The following is a 17,148-nucleotide window of genomic DNA, read 5'->3' on the forward strand; positions in this document are numbered from 1 at the left end:
GACCTGCTCTACTCGGCACCCCGCTCCGCTTCCCTCATGAATTATTCAGCAGCGCGCGATCCAATCAGCACCCCCGGGCCCCCAGGCCGAGCTCGGGCTGGGGGCGGCCTCCCTAGCCTCCCGCGTGCCCCTCCCTTCTCCGCCTGGAGCCGCCCGGCCCAGTCCCAGCCCCCGCCAGCCCAGCCCCGGCCGCCCGGCCCTGTTCCGCAGTCTCCCTCCCTCCCTCCCGCCCGGACCCCTCTCCGGCTTCCACCCTCCCCGCCGGCGCGGAGCGCACTCGGCCGGGCGGTGGGAGCAGCGCCACTCCAGGGAGGGGGCTAGAGAGCCAGAAACAGGCCCACCCCCAGCCAGCTGGGGTGGAACCCCGAGGCTCCGGAGGGACCCCGACTTCAGCCACGTCTCTCTCTGTGCCCGCCCAGCGCGTCCCTGCAAGGACTCCCCAGCCAGCCCGCGCGGCGGGAACTCGGGGCCACACCTGGGCGCCGCCGCCCGGTGCCCGGCGCGCCCGCATGGGCCTGCGCTGAGGCTCCGACCGAGAGTCCCACGCGGGAGGTCGGCGTCTACCCGCTCAGGAGGGGTTCAGAACTGGGGGGGCTAGAGCCCCCCAAACTCAGATCGGATCCAACCGGAGTGAGGCGGCGCCATGGAGCTCCGCGCTCTGCTCTGCTGGGCTTCGCTCGCAGCCGCTTTAGAAGGTGAGTTTCCTTAGGGGCATCCCTTGACTCCTGGGGCCCCCAAAGTTGGGCCTCGGAGTGGAGGGGCCGACCTCTCTCTACCCCTACCCGGGCACCTCAACCCCGAACTCTTCGGACCAATAGTACTAGACCGGGCGGGGGGCGGGGAGGAGGCGGCCCAGCGGGGAGTGGAGTTTTCTTTTGTTTGGAAAAGAGATGGAGTCCGGCTCCGTCCCGGGACGTCCCCCTGCCCCGGCTCCCCAGTCTCTCACTCCCGACTTCAGACGCCTTTGGCGGCCTTTCCTTTTCTCCCTACTCCCAATCCTCAAAACTCTCTTCAAAGTTTCTGACCCTCTTCCCACCTAGGCAAAAAAGGGGAAAGGTTTATGGAGAAACAGCTGCAGACGAGGCAGAATTTTGCACTAGGCCATAAACCGCCCCCACCCCTCATCCTTAGCATTCACACCTTGATCCTACAGTTCCACATGCCTCTGTCAGGATGACCACCTTCTGCACTCACAGTCCTAACAAGTCTCCCAAAGCCACTGTCCCTGCCACAGAGAGGCGCCTTTCCTGGTTTCCCCAGGCTGTACCCCAGTCCTCTAAATGCTCTCTAGACTCCAGCCCTGCCCAAGTCCTAGACAAGCTGGCTTTCCTCCAACCCTACAGGCCATCAGAAACTGACCTGTGCAGCCCCTCTGTAGCCCCGACTCAGCCTAATGACCGCCTACCTCCTCATCTCTCTAAATTTCTAATTCTTCTATATCCTCCCCCCCAAGTGTTCCTCATCCATGAGTCTCTCCCCTCCCCTCCCCTCCTAAAGGGGGAACCAAGAGCCCTATAAACCCTCCTCCTACAGCCCTAATCTCCTTTCAATGAGCTGCCTCCTCCCCTCCTCCCCTTCACTGCCTGGAATCAAAGGGGTCTCTGGGGAGGGGACTTTGGGGGGCTGCTGAGGAGGAGGAATCAAAGGCAGTTAGAAACCCCTCTCCTCCAGGCTGGGTAGTGCTGCTCTGGGCTGGGGATCAAAGGCTGGGTGTGGGAAGACTGGCCCGGCTCAGAAAAAGAAAGGGTAAGACTGGGAGAGATAGGAAAGCAGAGCGGAGAGAAAACCCACCAGGATGAAGTGGGGTGAGAGGGAAAGAAAGATGCAAAGAGGAAGAGGGAATCACTTCTAATTGCTGTTACAAAATGCTTTCTAGGCCCCAGGCCCATGCTGAGGGCTTTATATTTTCATGGTTCCCACAGCCTAGAGGGTGGGAGGGATTGTTGTCCCATTTTACAGATGAAGAGCCTAAGACTTAGAGGAGTTAACTTATTTATCCAAGGCTGGGTACCCCAGTGAAGGTGAAAAGTGGGAGACAGAAAACAGGAGAGAGATCAAAAGAGAAATGTAGATGGACAGAGAGCTGGAGAGATAGCTGAGAGGCAAGAGAAGTGACAGATCAAAGAGAGCTCAGGGGGAGGCAAGACCAAGATAGAGTAAGAGAAAGTGAGCCACTCAGAGCACAGGGGACAGCCCTGAAACAGAGACAGTGTGTAAATTGGAGACAGGAAAACACTATCCAGGCTGGAACAATGGAGGGTGGAGACGGCAGCCTCTATCCACCCCTTTCCCAGAACCCTGGCATCCTGTCCCCAGCCTGCTGGACGGTCTCCCACCACCCATGGGGGCCAGGGCCTTACCTGGGACTGGCCGGTCTGCCTGATCCCTTGCCCTAGGTGGATATCACTTGGTCCCTGGGAGGAGGCTGCCCCACCCACCTGCCCTCCCTTCTCTCCAGCACCCCTCATGCTGGGAAGTGGGGACCTGGCCCCAGGTGTGCTGCTGGTTCCCCTGGGGACCCCCCCACATTGCCCTGGCCTCCAAGGGGATTCCCTTACCCTCCCTCCACCCTCTACTGCCAGGGCCTGTGCAGTTTTCCCTAATCCCCTCCTTCCGCCAGGGCCCCGCCCCTCCCCGGTATCCCTCCCCCAGGCCTAGCTGAGCCAGGTGTGTTCACACTCCCCCCCCCCCAAACACACACCCCTAAAGACTCCTCCCCTTTTCCTCCCCATAACCAAATCCAGATGCTAGGCCGATGGCGGCAGGGGCTAGGGCGGGAACCCAAGCATCCCAGCCTCCAGCGCTTCCCCCTCTGACACGGGCGAGCTGGGATTGCGGGGTGGGGGGTGGGGGGGCCGGGGGAGGAGGGAGTCGGGATCCTGGCTTGGCCTCAGGAGCTGAGCACCACCTTCCTGGATCTGAAGGACGAGTGCTGGGTCCCAAAAGGGGTGGGAACATGGAAGAGGAGTAGAGTTGGGGGCAGGGAGGTAGCAACTTGGGAGTTGGGGAATTGACTGTGGAGGCACTGGCAGCCCTGTAAGGAGGTGTGTCCCGGTGCCAGCAGCCCTTTGCCCACTACAGGGTCAGGGCCAGGTCAGGGCTCTAGTTTAATCCTTTCTGAGCTGTTTGCCCTTCTCCCCTTCCAGAGTTTGCACCTTCCCCTATGCTCCAGGGTACAGCCATTCAGGGAGGCCTAGATCTGTGAGTCCTAAGGGGGCAACAAGCCTACCAACTGTTAGGGATGGGTTTGGCATTCAGAAAAAGAGACGAGAAATGGGAGGGCAGGGCTCACTCCCCTCATCTCTTGTCTCAGTCTGACTGACTTTTCCAGCTTGGAGCTAAGAGGACTCCCCTCTAACTCCGTTCCTAGGCTTCTGGTCTTCCCAATGTCTCCTCTAAGCACTGACTGGCTCTGTCTGTCTGTCTTAGAGACCCTGCTGAACACAAAATTGGAAACTGCCGATCTGAAGTGGGTGACGTTTCCTCAGGTGGAGGGACAGGTAAGAGCAGGGCCAGGAGCTGGGGTTCAGAAGGGAAACTGAGGAACAAATAGCACCAGTGCCGACCTGCTTCCCATGCCACTGCCCTCCAGATCACAGCAACAGAAACCAGTGCCTTCTGAGCTCTTGCTCTCAGAGATCCCCTCCCCTAACCACTTCTGCTTGATGACAAATACCCTCCCACTGACCTTTAAGCCATTCAGCAGCCCTCATGCTGACCTCCTTCTGCCCACAGTGGGAGGAGGTGAGCGGCCTGGATGAAGAGCAGCATAGCGTTAGGACCTATGAGGTGTGTGACATGCAGCGAGCCCCAGGACTGGCCCACTGGTTGCGCACGGGTTGGGTCCCCCGGCGAGGTGCTGTCCATGTGTATGCCACACTACGATTCACCATGCTCGAGTGCTTGTCCCTGCCCCGAGCTGGGCGCTCCTGCAAAGAGACATTTACAGTCTTCTACTTTGAGAGCGATGCCGACACAGCCACAGCCCTCACACCAGCCTGGATGGAGAACCCTTACATCAAGGTACGCAGGGCACAGCCACGGGCCAGGGAGGCCAAGTGGTCTAGGGGCAATGGAGGTAAAATTCCAAGGCCCTTGGTTGGGGCATTGGAAGCAGGAGCCTCAGGTCTGGGGAGGGAAGAAGGCCGTCTGCTCAGTGGAACAGCAACATGTAGTTGGGCTGCTGGCTGGCCCCCCGGGGAGATCCTCTCAGTCACTCTACTCCACTGTACTTAGGCCACCCCACAGTTCCCCCTTTATTTTCCTACCCCTTACCCTGGAATGCCTTCTCTCTGCCTCTTCTTCCCACCTACTATGCCTTCTAAGTTCCAGCACCTTGAGATACCTTTTCTGAGGTGCCCCGCTCTGGGGTCCCACCTGTCATAGCACTCATCATATTTTATAACATATCTGTGTTTCCTTCATTTCTGTTTCCTCTGCACTGAGTTCAGGACCTGACATAGAGTAGGTGTTGATAAATTTTTGTAAAATGAGTGAATGAAAGGAAAGGGGGGTGCAGGACAGAGCCTGGACACCTCGTAGGAGCTCAGCAAGTATTCATGGACCATGTTGGGACCTGCAGGACAGTGTGGGTTGAGAGGTGGGGAGAAGGTTCTGGAACAGGAACTAAGGAGGTTGGGGAAAGGGTAAGCAAGGAAGAAGACAGTCCACCTGGTCCTTGGGGGGTAGAGGACAGCAGCAGTTGAGTCTTTTCTCGGACCGGCAGGTAGACACAGTGGCTGCTGAGCATCTGACCCGGAAGCGCCCTGGGGCTGAGGCAACCGGTAAAGTGAACATCAAGACGCTGCGTCTGGGCCCACTCACCAAAGCCGGCTTCTACCTGGCTTTCCAGGACCAGGGCGCCTGCATGGCCTTGCTGTCGTTGCACCTCTTCTACAAGAAGTGTGCCCAGCTGACCGTGAACCTCACCCGCTTCCCGGAGACGGTGCCTCGTGAGCTTGTGGTGCCAGTGGCAGGGAGTTGTGTGGCTAATGCTGTCCCTGGCCCTGGCCCCAGTCCCAGCCTCTACTGCCGGGAGGATGGCCAGTGGGCTGAGCAGCCAGTCACTGGCTGCAGCTGTGCTCCAGGGTTTGAGGCCGCCGAGGGGAATACCAGGTGCCGAGGTGAGGGCTGGCATGTGCCCAAAACAGTGTTGCAAATCCATTCGGGGAAGGTCATGTACCTGGTCTTGGATCCACTTCTTAAATTTCCATTTTGAACATTCTTTGCTCTCCTGGGCACTCAGTTCCTGGAGGGCCTCTTTTCCTCCCCTGCCCTCCCCCATCCATCCCCAGCATAATTCTGAGCCCTTCCTCACTTCCACACTCTTCCTCCTATGTTCACTCCTTTTCGGACATGGGAGGCTATCCAGGGATGCAGGACTGTACTCAGTGGGGGCACCTTGTTGGGCTCAGAGGACAAAGGTGTGATGGTTTCTACTCTTGTTCATTACGGTTCCTGACTATTTTCACAGCCCATTATGACAGATGATGCAAGAATGTCAAATGCTATCTTTGCTCCTCACCACCTTAGTATTATGGTCGCTCTTAGATTGGCCACTATATCTCGCTAATAAAGAAGTACACACACACACACATAGCTATGTCACAAACTTTTCTTCATATTTTGATCATTGTATTTCAACTTACTTGGTTTACTTTATAATCCAGTGTGTTTTGTGGCATTCAGTTAAAATCATTGTTCTGAGCAGTGGTCTTTGGGTTTTACCAGACTACCATGGGGCTAAGGGGTGTGGATATTAGGGTTAATCCCCAATCTGAAGGAGGTTTCCTCTTAGAGGTGAGGTTTCTGAGCTCCTCCTGCCCTGCTTCTCCCTGTGCATTTCATGCAATCTTAAGAGTAGCTGCATGGCCCTAGCTGGTTTGGCTCAGTGATGAGAGCGTCGGCCTTTGGACTGAAGGGTCCCGAGTTCGATTCCTGCCAAGGGCACGTACCTTGGTTGCAGGATCGATCTCAGCCCTGGTCAGGGCAGGTGCAGGAGGCAGCCAATTGATGCATCTTTCTCACACCGATGTTTCTCTCTCTCTCTCTCTCCCTCTCCCCCTCTCCCCCTTCTGCTCTCTCTGAAACACAGTGGAAAAAATATCCTCAAGTGAGGATTGAAAATTAAGTTAAATAAGTTAAAAAAAAAAGAGTAGCTTCATGACCCTGGCCAGTGTGGTTCAGTGGTTGGAACGTCAGCCTATATACCAAAGGGTTGTGGGTTTGATTCCTGGTAAAGGGCACGTACCTGGGTTGCAGGTTTGATCTCTGGCCCCCATCCGGGTGCGTGTGGGGGGCAACCAATCAATGTGTCTTTCACATCGATGTTTTTCTTTCTCTCTCCCTCTCCCTCCCTCCCTTTCACTCTCTCTAAAAATCAATGGAAAAAAATATCCTCGGGTGAGAATTAGACAAAAGAAAGAGAGCAGCTGCATGTTTTTGTTGCATATTTTGTTGAATGCTTTTCTTCTCTCAGCTTGTGCCCAGGGCACCTTCAAGCCTCTGTCTGGGGAGGGGTCCTGCCAGCCATGTCCAGCCAACAGCCACTCCAACACCATGGGCTCACCCATCTGCCAGTGCCGCATAGGCTACTTTCGGGCCCGCACAGACCCCCGTGGTGCGCCCTGTACCAGTAAGTGACCAGTGACCCCTGGTGGACCCTCATCCCAGTCCCCACCTTCCCAGGCTTTCCTCTTCTTGACCCCTGCTTGCTGATGCCCAGCCAAGTCAGTGTGGCTCCCTGTCTGTCCCTCTGCCCACCCCTCACATTTGCTCAGCCTCTACCTGATTCCCTGGTTTTCTACAGCCCCTCCGTCGGCTCCAAGAAGCGTGGTTTCACGCCTAAACGGTTCCTCCCTACGCCTGGAGTGGAGTGCTCCCCTTGAGTCAGGCGGCCGGGAGGACCTCACCTATGCACTTCGTTGCCGGGAGTGCCGTCCTGGGGGGTCCTGCACACCCTGCGGAGGAGATCTGACCTTCGACCCTGGCCCCCGAGACCTGGTGGAGCCCTGGGTTGCAATTCGAGGGCTGCGTCCTGACTTCACCTATACCTTCGAGGTCACTGCCTTGAATGGGGTATCTTCATCAGCCACCGGGCCCGTCCCATTTGAGGCTGTGAATGTCACCACTGACCGTGAGGGTGAGGCTGGGGACTGAGGGCAGCCCATGGTCAGATGGGAGAGATGTTGGTGGGAGAGGCCAAGGAGGTGTGCAGGGAAAAAGGCAGAGGCTGTGGAGTGGGGTCTCCAGGAAGAATGGAGGGTCAGGGCTATGGGGGCAAGAGGCAGAAAGAGAGGGAAAAAGATGCAAAAGCAGGCTGGAGAGTTGAGGATGGAAGTCAGAAGGAATTCTTGAAACATTTGGAGGACCAAGACAAGTGTAGCCCTCAGAAAAGTTGGGAAAGGTAAGGGACAGACCTGCCATAGGGAAGAGCCCCAACATGTCCTGTCTCTCACAGTACCACCCCCAGTGTCTGACATCCGGGTGACTCGGTCCTCGCCTAGCAGCTTGAGCCTGGCATGGGCTGTTCCCCGGGCACCCAGTGGAGCAGTGTTGGACTATGAGGTCAAGTACCACGAGAAGGTGAGACCCGGCACTGTCCCTGGGGTTGGGGTGGTGGGCAGTGAGATGTTCTCCAGGAGTGGAGCACCTGAATTGTAGACGCTTGACTTCCAGCTCTGTGAGACCTTGGGCCAGCCCTTTGGTCTCTCTGAGCTCAGTATCTTCATCTGTAAAATAGTTGTCATAACAGTACCAACTCTGCAGAATTGCTGCAAGGATTAAGTAAGACAATGAATGCAAAACGCTCAGCATAGTACACATAAGTGAGCACAAAGGCCTCACCCACTGTGTAACAGGACCAAAATGTTCGTTATGGGGGCAAAGGGTAAGGGGAGGTGGAAAGAGCAGGGGGAACTGGGGGCCTCTACTTAAGGCCAACCCCTCTTCCTTCCGAACAGGGTGCAGAGGGCCCCAGCAGTGTTCGGTTCCTGAAGACATCGGAAAACCGGGCAGAGCTGCAGGGGCTGAAGCGGGGAGCCAGCTACCTAGTCCAGGTGCGGGCACGCTCTGAGGCTGGCTATGGACCCTTCGGCCAGGAGCACCATAGCCAGACCCAGCTGGATGGTGAGCCTGGGAATAGGCATGGGCTGGAGTGCTGCTCCTAAAGGACCCCTAAAGTCACACTTCCATGCTCCTCTTTTTCTCAACTGAGAGGCATTATGGCCCGGTGAGAGCATAGGATGCAGAAACCCAAACCAACAACTGGGTGTGAAGACCTGCTCTTCAACCTGCCGCCAGCTGTGTGACCTTTAGCAAAAACTTGACCTCTGAGCCCCACCCACCTCTCTGATCCAAAAAAATGGAAATGTAAGGCCTCTCTCACAGGACTCCAGAGAATAAATAGGATGACACCTGTTAGTTATAATATGTTTGCCCAGTGGTTTTCTAAGCCTTTTAATTTTTTTTAACAGTTTTATTGAGATATGAGTCATATACCATACACTTCACCCATTTACACTGTATAACTTGTTGGCTTTTAGTATATGCATAGTGTTGTGCAACCATCACAATTAATTTTAGCATTTCAGTACCCCAAAAAGAGGCCCTATACCCCTTCCATCACCTCCTAGCCCCAGGCAAATACTAATCTACTTTCTGTCTATGGATTTGCCTGTTCTGGACATTTCATACAAATGGAATCATACAATATGTGCTCTTTTGTGACTGGCTTTCTTCACTTAGCATAATGTTTTTAAGATTCATCCATATTCTAACTTATATCAGTGCTTCATTTCCTTTATGGCTGAAAAATATTTCACTATGTGGCTGTGACACATTTTATTTATCCATTCATCCACTGATGGACATTTGAGTTTTTTCCACTTTGGGGCTATAAACCCTTTCATTTTTATTTAGCCTTTGGAACCTTTCATTCAAATGGGACTTTTTGTGGTCACCAGCATTTATAACAGAACAAGATCAAACCCGATCTGGCAGTCATAAGGCTGGTAAACTTCCTCCCTTGCCCCGAGGGGCTCTGGAGGGGCCCATGGCCCATGGAAAACAGTTTGAAAATCACCATGCTTCCCTCACCCTGCCTCTCCACCCTCCCCAACCTGTCACACTGTTCTCAGGGGAACCCCAGCTCTTGCAGCTGGTGTAGGGCCCTCAGGAGCCATCAGGTTGTCCTGATCATGTTTTTTCTCCCCTAGAGAATGAGAGCTGGCGGGAGCAGCTGGCCCTGATTGCGGGCACTGCAGTCGTGGGCATGGTGTTGGTCCTGGTGGTCATTGTCATCGCAGTTCTCTGCCTCAGGTGAGAGCTCTGGGCACCTGGAAGCCCCTGTGAAACCTGTATAAGTGGCCACCTGCCCTCTTACTCCAGGACAAGACTCCTTTATGCCTCAAGAGCCCATTTCCACTTGGAATCTTTTTTGATCCCTGCTCCTCTCTTCCCATTCCATCCCTCTGGGAACATAGATATGTGACTCAGTTTACCTTTTCTTTCCCATTGGCTATAGGAAGCAGAGCAGTGGGAGAGAAGCTGAATACGCAGACAAACACGGACAGTATCTCATTGGGCACGGTAGGTAGGCCTATTCTGAAGGAAACAGGGCTGAGGCAAGGCTGTCAGCCAAGAATTAGGGCATCTGAGTGTAGAAAGTTACTTGGCTAATGGTCACTGTGTGATTCCTCAGGTACTAAGGTCTATATTGATCCCTTCACTTACGAAGACCCTAATGAAGCTGTGAGGGAATTTGCAAAAGAGATCGATGTCTCCTATGTCAAGATTGAAGAGGTGATTGGTGCAGGTGAGAGGAAAGATGCCTGGATGCCCAGGAGGGGAATGGGTTGGGGAGGGAAGGCAGGGCCAGACTAGGGGGAGAGCTAATCCTTGGCATCCTTCCTAAAGGCGAGTTTGGGGAAGTGTGCCGGGGGCGGCTCAAGGCCCCAGGGAAGAAGGAGAGCTGTGTGGCCATTAAGACCCTGAAGGGTGGTTATACAGAGCGGCAGCGGCGGGAGTTCCTGAGCGAGGCCTCCATCATGGGCCAGTTCGAGCACCCCAACATCATCCGTCTAGAGGGCGTGGTCACCAACAGCGTGCCGGTCATGATCCTTACTGAGTTCATGGAGAATGGTGCCCTGGACTCCTTCCTGCGGGTGAGCTCTCCTGCCCCCAGCCTCCCGAGTCCACCTGTGCTCCCCCAAAGCAGCCAAGGAGCTCAGAACCCAGAGCAGATGGTAGTTCCACATCACTCCCCTCTTGCCCTTCATTCTCCCTTCAGGAAAGGTTGAGTTCCTGGGACTAGCCCTTCCTTAGGCCGTGGGTGGAACTGGCCTCTTTGTGGGGCAGCTGACCCTAGGCTATAAAGGGTCATCGTTCATCCTTTTGACAAATATTTCCTGAGCACCTACTTGTGCACCAGCTACCGTCCTAGGCCCTGGGAATAAAGCCATGAATATCTCTGCTCTTGGGGAGCTGGCAGTGTAATGGGAAGACTGAAAAGTAACAAGTAAACAAGCTTTTATAAAAAGTAAGCAAGTAGCTTCAGATGTGAGAACAATTAAACAAGGTCATGGAAAAGTGGCTAGAGATGAGTTTTGTCACTTTAACAGGTTTGACTGAATTTTATTACTTTGTTAATTTTACATTGCTTTTTTTCCCCCCCCTGTTGATTTTTTAGAGGGTGGAAGGGGGTGGAGAGGAGAGAGAGGAGAGCGAGAGAAACATCATTGTGAGAGACACACATCCATTGGTTGCCTCCCGCACCCACTGCAACCCCAGCCAGGAATCAAACCTGCGACCCTTCCGAGCTCAGGCCGATGCTCTAACCACTGAGCCATGCTGGCCAGGGCTACATTGCTTTTTTTTTTTTTTTTTAATCAAAACAATTTCCAACATAGCAAAATAACATTACATTTAGCCCTGGCCAGTGTGGCTCAGTTGGTTAAAGCATTGTCCTGTACACCCAAAGGTGGCAGGTTGGATATTCTGGTCAGGGCACATGTACAGGTTGCGGGTTCAATCCCCGGGTGGGGCATCCGATCGATGTTTCTCTCTTACATTGATGTTTCTCTCTCTCTCTCTCTGGCCCTCTTCCTTCCTCTTTCTCTAAAATCATTAAAAATATCCTCGGGTGAGGATAAAAAAACAAACAATAACATTGTATTTAATAAAATTACAATTCCCTGGTATTTTCTAATACCCAGTCGATATCCACATTTCCCCAGTTGTCCCCAAAATGTCCCTTACTGCTGGTTTATCCAAACCAACATCCAGGTCAGGATCAAGCATTATACTTAGTGGTTACTGTTTTTGAGCTTCTTCTAAAGCCAGGGCAATCCCTTGTCATGACCCAGACATGCTAAAGAGCTGGACTGCTTGTCCCCTTGAATGTCTCACTTTGTGGATTTATCAGATTCTTCCCTGTGGAGTCATTTAACTTTCCCTGTATTTCCTGTAAGAGAAGTTAAGTCTAATATTTTGATACATTCAGAATTAAATGTTGGTGGCCAGCTTTCATTAGGGGTGCTGTGAACTTCACATGACACCCCATCAGGAGACACGGGCCACCTGGCTCCCACCATGAGTGATGCTGAGGTTGACCTGGAGTAGTGTGATGATAGCCTGACCCTCTCTTGTGGAGACAGGAGTCTGTTCCATTGGTACCTGACAGAGATCCACTGCAGGAAGGGATAGGGGGTCTATTGTAGAAGAGATGACATTTGGGTCGATGGAAGGAGCCAGCCTTGAGAACGTGGGGGAAGAATTGTGCTGGGGGTAGAGAGTAGAGACCAGAGTGGGCAGGAACTCAACAAGAAGCAGAAAGGTAGGTGAGGCTGAGTCTGGGGAGCACAGGAACCATGGTGGATCTTGATGTAGGTGGTGGCCCTGCCACATGGGCCTTGTGGCCTTGGCCAGGAATTTGGATTTGATTAGAAGTGTAAGGGGAAGCTTTTGGAGGGGTTTCAGTAGGAGATCCTTTTGGTGGGTGCTGGGGAGCAGGAGTGGAAGGAAGCTAGGAACCAGTGAGGAGACTTTCATTCAGGCCGTGAGGATTGCAGTGGAGTGCAGAGAAGAGGTTGGATTTGGGTTATGTTTTGGAAGCAAGACCAGCAGAATTTGCTGATGGATTGTAAGTGGGGAGAGAGGAAGGAATCATGGAAGCTCCAAGGTCTATACTCTGAGCGCCTGGCAAATGGTGTCTCCACAAACAGATTTGAGGCTTGGGGTGGGTTCAGGCTTGGAGAATTGATCTGGAATTCTGCTTTGGACTCTGTGTCCCTGGCCCTGCAGGGCTGCCAAGGGCCCCCTGCATGCTAGCTGAAACCAGAAGATGGGATTGGTTAACTAGTCCTGATTGCTTGATTTACCTGGTGAGAACAAAACTAAGGGTCAAGGTCAGGGTTTAGACCTTGGTTTTGGCACTGTGGTTGCTGATGGTACACCAATTCCTCACTATTCTCTTGCGTACTATACACAGTCCAAGAAGGCTGAGCTAGATTTTGGCTGAATCAGCACAGATGTGTCTCCACCTGTAGACAGGTGGCTCACAGCATACTCTTGTCAGAACTCGGTTGCCATTAAATAAAAAGAACATATTAGATCAAAAACATTTGTTGAGTATGTCCTGGGTATAAAGCACTGTACTAGGTTAAAAGGAAGGAAAATTTAAAATCTCTCCTTACAGTCCAATTAAGAGAGTGAATGCATATATTTAAAACAGGAACAATTATAAGCATTGTGTTATGATAGTGTAGTAAGAGCTCAGAGAACTTGAGATAAGAGAAAGGAAGAGAGCTTACCTGGGAAGTCTGTGGGTCTGCTGCTGTACAGGGGAACCTGAGATGGGTCTGGAAGTGCCAAATATGGTTTAGAATGTGGAAGGAAGGGGGAGTGGAGAGTGAGCTGTCCTAACCATGCCCCTCTCCTTGTCCGCTCTCTAGCTGAATGACGGACAGTTCACTGTCATCCAGCTGGTGGGTATGTTACGAGGCATTGCCTCAGGCATGCGCTACCTTGCTGAGATGAGCTATGTTCACCGTGACCTGGCTGCCCGAAACATCCTGGTCAACAGCAACCTTGTCTGCAAGGTTTCCGACTTTGGCCTTTCCCGATTCCTGGAGGAGAACTCTTCTGACCCCACCTACACGAGCTCTCTGGTGAGGCTGAGGGACTGACATAGGAACTAGGTTCTTAGGGCCAGGTGGGCAGGGAAGATTGAAAAGGTGGGAGGCTAGGGGGCTGATGGCTCTGATCTAGGGACAAGATGGAGGAGCAGACCATAGGGTGGGGGTGGGGGTCAGCTTAGGGAACCCAACTTCCGGTTGTCTAGGAAAAGAATGGAGTTGGGGAGCTGGGTGTTTGGGTCCCAGAAAGAAAGGAGTTCTGAGCTAGGGGGAAGCTCAGACTGGGAGCAGAGTGCCTGGGTCCCTCAGCTCATCTTTGCTTTTCTCTTCTTAAGGGAGGAAAGATTCCCATCCGATGGACAGCTCCTGAGGCCATTGCCTTCCGGAAGTTCACATCTGCCAGTGATGCCTGGAGCTATGGGATTGTGATGTGGGAGGTCATGTCTTTTGGGGAACGGCCCTACTGGGATATGAGCAATCAGGATGTAAGTGTCCCATGGTCCTACCATGTTTTCTTGGAATATTCTCACCTGGGATATGGGTGGGGGTGGGGTTCCCAGAGAACTCATCACTGCTGGGCCCTTGATGAGAGTAGCACAAAGAAGAGTTGATCTTTGTACCCGAGAGTTTGATATAGCATGTTTGGTCACAGAAGGACACAGGGATGGAGGGCATGGTTGGGAGCTTACACATCTGGATCATAGCCCAAGAGCACCTAGGGCTTTGAGTCATAGCCAGCCTCGAACCCAGCCAGAAGGACCCCTGGATTTGCCATTCTGGAGGGCTGTTGCACCCATCCAAGCATCTGCTAAGTCGCCATTTCCTTGAGGTCCTTTGGCATCCTCATTCTCCCCAGACATCCTCACCCAGTGCTTCTGTCAATTCCAGGTGATCAATGCCATTGAACAGGACTACCGGCTCCCCCCTCCTCCAGACTGCCCCACCTCCCTACACCAGCTCATGCTGGACTGTTGGCAGAAGGACCGGAATGCACGGCCGCGCTTCCCCCAGGTGGTCAGTGCCCTCGACAAGATGATTCGGAACCCCGCCAGCCTCAAAATCGTGGCCAGGGAGAATGGCGGGTGAGGAGTCCTGAGAATGGGCCCTTCTTGCTGCACTCTGCCACCCTTCCCCCCTAAGACCTCCAAAAAAGTATGTGTCCCTTTGTCGGTATGTGGGATTGTCCCGGTCTGCCTCTCCAAGGATAAGCTTAATGTCACCACCCTGACAAAGCCGTGGTACTCAATGCATCCTCCCCATCCTTGCCTTCCAGGGCCTCACACCCGCTCCTAGATCAGCGGCAGCCTCACTACTCAGCTTTTGGCTCTGTGGGTGAGTGGCTCCGAGCCATCAAAATGGGACGATACGAAGAAAGTTTTGCAGCTGCTGGGTTTGGCTCCTTCGAGCTGGTCAGCCAGATTTCCGCTGAGTAAGTCATGGTAGGAGCTGGAAGTGAGGGTTAGAGCCAAGCCAGAGGAGCACCTGCGGACCAGAATCCAGCCCACTGGTTCATCAGGGGCCTTTGGGGTCAATTCCTGGTGCCAACTTTTCTAGAGCTCCCTCAAAGCATTAACAGCTGCTGGGGCTGAAATCCCAGGGAATCTTCTAAGCCAGCTGTGCCTGCCTCGCCCTCTTGCACCATTTCAGCCCTTGGTCATCCGCTTCCTGCCTGGCAATCTGTATCTATCTTTGTGCATCTATCTACATTCCAGACCTTGCTCTCACATTAACAACGTGTCAACTTTGGATGTTTTCCCACCCATAAAAGGAGAAGATTGGACTAGGTTTTAGGGAACCTTTCCAGCTTTAATGTTAAATGGTTTTATGATTGTGCTTCCCAAATACTATTTTTCCCTTAGTTGGCTTCTCTTTGGTACTTCTCCTTTCTGCCTTCCCATTTCTCTCACAAGGACTTTTCTGGCCCTAGATTTGAATAACAGAAATAGAAGGAATAGAAATCTGGAACCAAAGGGTGCTTGGAGGCCCTCGCCCTGGTGGGGCAGGTCACAGGCCAGTCTGACCCATTGGGCCTGGGTGCTCTCTTCACAAACTTGTTCCAACCTCTCCTTGATACAGGTTCTTACTCTCCGTTTCCCACCTCTTGTTTTCTCCGTTATCTCAGTCTCCAGGCCTCGGGATGGAGTGGGGGAGGCAGTTTGTTTTCCCCCTTCCTCTTCACCCAGCCCTTCCTCTCGGGCCTTTTTCCTTCTGACTTCCCCTTTCACCTCTAAATCAATCTGTGCATCGCCTTCCCCCATCCTCATTTTGTGGGCCTTCCTTTCTCTCTCTCTCTCTCTCTCTGTCTCTCTCTCTCTCTTATTTCTTTCCTTCTCTGATTCTCTGCCTTAATCCTGTTGGAGCTCCCATCCAGGCCCCTGCCCCTGCACCCCTACCTCCCTCCTTTCGACTCACCCACCCCACCCCCCATCCCAGGTCCCTGGGCCTGCAGGATGCCTAAACTTCGTCCCCTACTGGGGCTGTGCAGAACTGCGCCCTGGCTCCTAAATCCCCCGGAAACTGCTGGGCAACTATTGACCTGTGCCCCTTCCCCTGCTGGCCTTTTTGATTGGCTGGCAATCCAGAAGTGGTGACCAAGTTTCTGAAGCTAAGCTAGGAAAGCCGCCCCAGCAGCCCTATGGCCTCACCTAGCTCTCTGTTCTTCCCCAGGGACCTGCTCCGAATAGGAGTCACTCTGGCGGGACACCAGAAGAAAATCCTGGCCAGTGTCCAGCACATGAAGTCCCAGGCCAAACCTGCAGCCCCAGGCGGGTTGGGAGCACCATCCCCCCAGTACTGACCTTCGCCTCATCACCTGGCCCCACAGCTCTGGAGCAGCAGGAATTCCCATGCTGGGGACACCACTCCCCCTTTTTTGGGGGCAGAATCAGGTGGGGACCCAAGAGGCCCCCATCTCTACGTCCCATTGGATTGCACTTTGAACCTATGCAGGTGGGGAGATGGCAATTTGGAGAGACAGGATTTGAGGATTCTGCCATATGGGAATGTAGAAATAACATGCTCCCCAGGTGGGGAATCCCACACCAAAGGTGTGGGAGCCCTTCTTTCAGGATTGGGCGTGACCAGAGAGAAAGGAAGTGTCCATAATCTGCCAACTCCCAGAGGTGGCTGGGTGCAATCCCACAACCTCCCTTTGATCCCCAATTAGGGACCCGGGTGCACCTCCTCACCTTGAAGGGTTGCAGACCCTGGAGACCAAAGAGAAGAGGGTGACAAGCCTTTAAGCTCAGGAGTGGAGCACCATGGTGGGAGGCGGGAAGGGGTGTCATGGCCCAGTGACAAAATCATTGGACTTGGATGTCCCAACCTTGCTGCTGTCTCCCCTGAACTCAGTTTTCCCTTGAAAATACCCTTCCCCATCAGCTGCCTTCATATTGAAGGTTTTTTTGAGTTTTAATTTTTGTTTTTGGTCTTATTTTTTTTCTTCTCTCTTTTTTTTTCTGTTTTTATTTCTGTTTTGTTTTTTACTGTCTTTGTCATAACTTTTTGTGTTGGAGGGGACCTGTTTCGTTATCACCTCCTTTGCCCAAGTTGAAACAGTGACCCATCATTGTGTCTATTTCCAGAAGAGCACAACCCCTAGACATTTCTCTTCCCCGCCAAATACCCTCAAGCTGTGTCCATGAGGGGGTTTGGGGGGGGCAAGGTGGTAGTGGAAACCAGAGACAGACACCAGTGCTTGGAGGGGTTCTTAAATTATATTTAAAACAAATTTTTTGTATAAATAAAAGAAAATGGGAAGTGTCACAGCTCTGGGGGTGATTGGGAGTAGGGGATGGAATAGACTTCTGAGGGAAGCAGAGTGGGTGTGGAGGGGTGGGAGGTCTGGAAACAGGGCTGTGGGGGGCTGGGTGCTTAGTTCCCAGCCCCAGGGTGTGTTTGAGGTGGTGAGGTGGGGGCAGTGGGAGGTGAGTCATTGGCAGCTGCTTCTAACAGCTCCAGATGGCTCTGCCAAGAGCCTGGGGCACCTCCGGGGTGGGGCTGCCCCCTCCTCCCT

The 17,148-nt window shown here is 53.3% G+C and overlaps 1 protein-coding gene across 1 annotated transcript; it reads left to right on the plus strand.

Moving 5' to 3' along the window:
* The first annotated feature begins 260 nt into the window (after window positions 1–260).
* Window positions 261–16,898, plus strand: EPHB4 (EPH receptor B4). The gene is made up of 17 exons (XM_081133156.1): window positions 261–695; window positions 3,430–3,500; window positions 3,736–4,023; window positions 4,727–5,123; window positions 6,479–6,634; window positions 6,809–7,141; window positions 7,460–7,584; window positions 7,962–8,127; window positions 9,216–9,318; window positions 9,524–9,588; window positions 9,701–9,814; window positions 9,916–10,163; window positions 12,951–13,166; window positions 13,469–13,618; window positions 14,022–14,215; window positions 14,407–14,562; window positions 15,801–16,898. The coding sequence occupies exons 1-17, from the start codon at window positions 644–646 to the stop codon at window positions 15,928–15,930; spliced, it is 2,964 nt and encodes a 987-aa protein (XP_080989282.1). The 5' UTR covers window positions 261–643; the 3' UTR covers window positions 15,931–16,898.
* Window positions 16,899–17,148: the final 250 nt, after the last annotated feature.

Source organism: Miniopterus schreibersii, assembly GCF_964146895.1.
Source record: "Miniopterus schreibersii genome assembly, chromosome: 3".
NCBI classification, from domain to species: domain Eukaryota; kingdom Metazoa; phylum Chordata; class Mammalia; order Chiroptera; family Miniopteridae; genus Miniopterus; species Miniopterus schreibersii.